The 2,500-nt window shown below is 41.4% G+C and overlaps 1 protein-coding gene across 1 annotated transcript in view; it reads left to right on the top strand.

The window, feature by feature from the left end:
* Positions 1-2,500, top strand: part of dgki (diacylglycerol kinase, iota) — a gene marked incomplete at both ends in the record, with an annotated part of 153,944 nt that overhangs the window by 99,140 nt on the left and 52,304 nt on the right. The window contains one exon of the mRNA XM_080753901.1: positions 2,346-2,428. Within this exon, the coding sequence (XP_080610027.1) occupies positions 2,346-2,428 (83 nt within the window). The remainder of the gene's footprint in view (positions 1-2,345; positions 2,429-2,500) is intronic.

The following is a 2,500-nucleotide window of genomic DNA, read 5'->3' as shown; positions in this document are numbered from 1 at the left end:
AAGGTTTCAAAGATGCCAATTTATTTTCTTCGGGCAAGTTTTAAATACGAAGCTCAAAAATGTAATAGACAAAAATGGGGAAAAAAAATAGTAAATGGACAAAAAGAAAAAAAATGAGTGTTAAAATGTTTTCATCTACTTCTTTCTATCGTTTTAGTGATTTCAACAATTTTGATTTGCATGCATGCCTCCAGGTTGAGGATCTGCATGCAAGTGGCTAAATATGTCTTTTTAGACACACTAAGCCCATTCCCAAGATGCACCGCAATCTTTTATGGTCAGATGTGACTTATGGAGGCTGGTGTAAATAGTAGCAAAGAAATTGCCGGCTTATTGTGTCTAAAAAGACATATTTAGCCACTTGTATGCATGCCCCCACCCACTGAAATCAAACTAAATCATACTAAATTTGCTAAAACAATAGAAAGCTGTAAATGAAAACATTTTAACACTCATCTTTTCTTTTCTCTAATTACAATCTAAAATATGAACCCTTGTTCATATTTACATGTAAATGTAAAATAAATACAAGCATTTTAACACTGAGTTGCTAGCATAGCTAGCATCAAATGTTTGGTGACCATGTGGTTGAAACTTAAAGGAAATCATTAACTGTAACAAATAAAAATATCTGATCTACATATTCACAACGCCTCACGTTGCGAGGCGTTGTGAGCTGCTATTTTCACATAGCTGCTATTTTAAAATTTTCTGTCTCTAATCTATCTATAAATGCGACAAATCTCTGTCTGTCTGCGTGTCTGTCTGTTTGTAATCCGCGTATCTCGAGAACCGTTCGTCCCACCGGCTTCAGATTCGGCACGCGCGTTCCCCGCCGCCGCGCGGAGTGCAGTGCCGGGCCTCGACCCGACCCGACTCGCGGTTTTCCGAAACCGGCGCAAAACGTTCGGAATCTCCTTATGCGGAGCTGATTGTTGACATCAGGCTGTTCCGGAGGAAATCGGCGCAAGCGCTGACTCATTGTGACATCACATCTGAGATCACGTACGCCACATGAGTCAACAAAAAATACCATGGTTACGTATTCTGATGTTCCTATATGGGCATAAAAGGACACAGGCAAACATATGGTCAAAACGGCTCTTATGACAACAGGTATAATGGGGTTCAAATTCGGCACGCGCGTAGCAGGTAGTGCCGCAGCAGGTAGTGCAGTGCCTGGCCTCGATCCGATACGATACGCGATTTTCTGGAACCAGCACGAAAGGTTCGGATTCTGATGTCTGACATCAGGGTTTTCCGGAACCGGCACTGTGTCTGCATAGATCTCCATTTATGGGCATAAAATGGATGCAGACAGACAGATACGGATATCTCCATATATGAGCATAAATGGACACAGGCAAGCAGATGGTCAAAGATCTCCGTATATGGGCATAAAATGGACGCAAAAAGACAGATACAGATATCTCCATATATGGGCATAAATGGACACAGGTAAACAGATGGTCAAAACGGGTCCTATGACAACAGGTATAATGGGGTTTGCATTAAAGGGGGAACCAGCACTGTGTCTGCAACACAGTCGGAGGCACAGACAGATACAGAGATCTCCATAATGGGCATAAAGGGACACAGACAAACAGATACAGAGATCTCCATATATGGGCATGAAATGGATGCAGACAGACAGATACAGATATCTCCATATATGAGCATAAATTGACACAGGCAAACAGATGGTCAATACAGGTCATACAGAGATCTCCATATATGGGCATAAAATGGACACAGACAGACAGATAACTCCATATATGGGCATAAATGGACACAGGCAAACAGATGGTCAAAACGGGTCCTACAGCGATCTCCATATATGGACATAAAATGGACGTAGACAGACAGATATCCCCATATATGGGCATAAATGGACACATGCAAACAGATGGTCAAAACAGATCCTATGACAACAGGTATAATGGGGTTTGCATTAAAGGGCGGGGCATTCATCCCCTATTTACATTGTTCCCGAGTTGGCCAGGGCGCCGACTAGACGCTTCTAGTATTTTATAATTTTACCGATATTTGACCAGAGGTACTAAAAAGGTCTTTAAAGTCCTTAACCCTGCAAGACCCGAATTAATTTCTACTTGCAAAAAAATAGGAAAATGTAATATTTAAAAAAAAAATGTTTTTGTAAGGTTTTATAGCAAAAGAACTTAAACTTGTCATGCAAACTTAAAGACACAATCAATCAATCAATCAATCAATCAATCAATCAATCAGTCAAATGGCAACCTAGCTCCTGCGAAATGCCGTGCCTCTGAGTGTGTGTCTGTGTCTCTCTCTCTCTCTGTCTGAATGTCCCCCCCCCCCCCCCCCAGGGCGCCAAAGTACTCCAGATGTTCATGTGGATCTTGAATCCTCGCCAGGTTTTCGATCTCTCCCAGGGAGGCCTGAGAGAAGCGTAAGTTCTGTCTAAAACTGTAAAAAGACGATATATAGTTAATTAAACTTTTATTTTTATTGGCAATGTTTA

This window comes from Nannobrachium achirus (assembly GCF_963921795.1).
Source record: "Nannobrachium achirus genome assembly, chromosome: 23".
NCBI classification, from domain to species: Eukaryota; Metazoa; Chordata; class Actinopteri; order Myctophiformes; family Myctophidae; genus Nannobrachium; species Nannobrachium achirus.
Note: the sequence above shows the minus strand (reverse complement) of the source record. Positions and strands in the feature narration are given on the sequence as shown.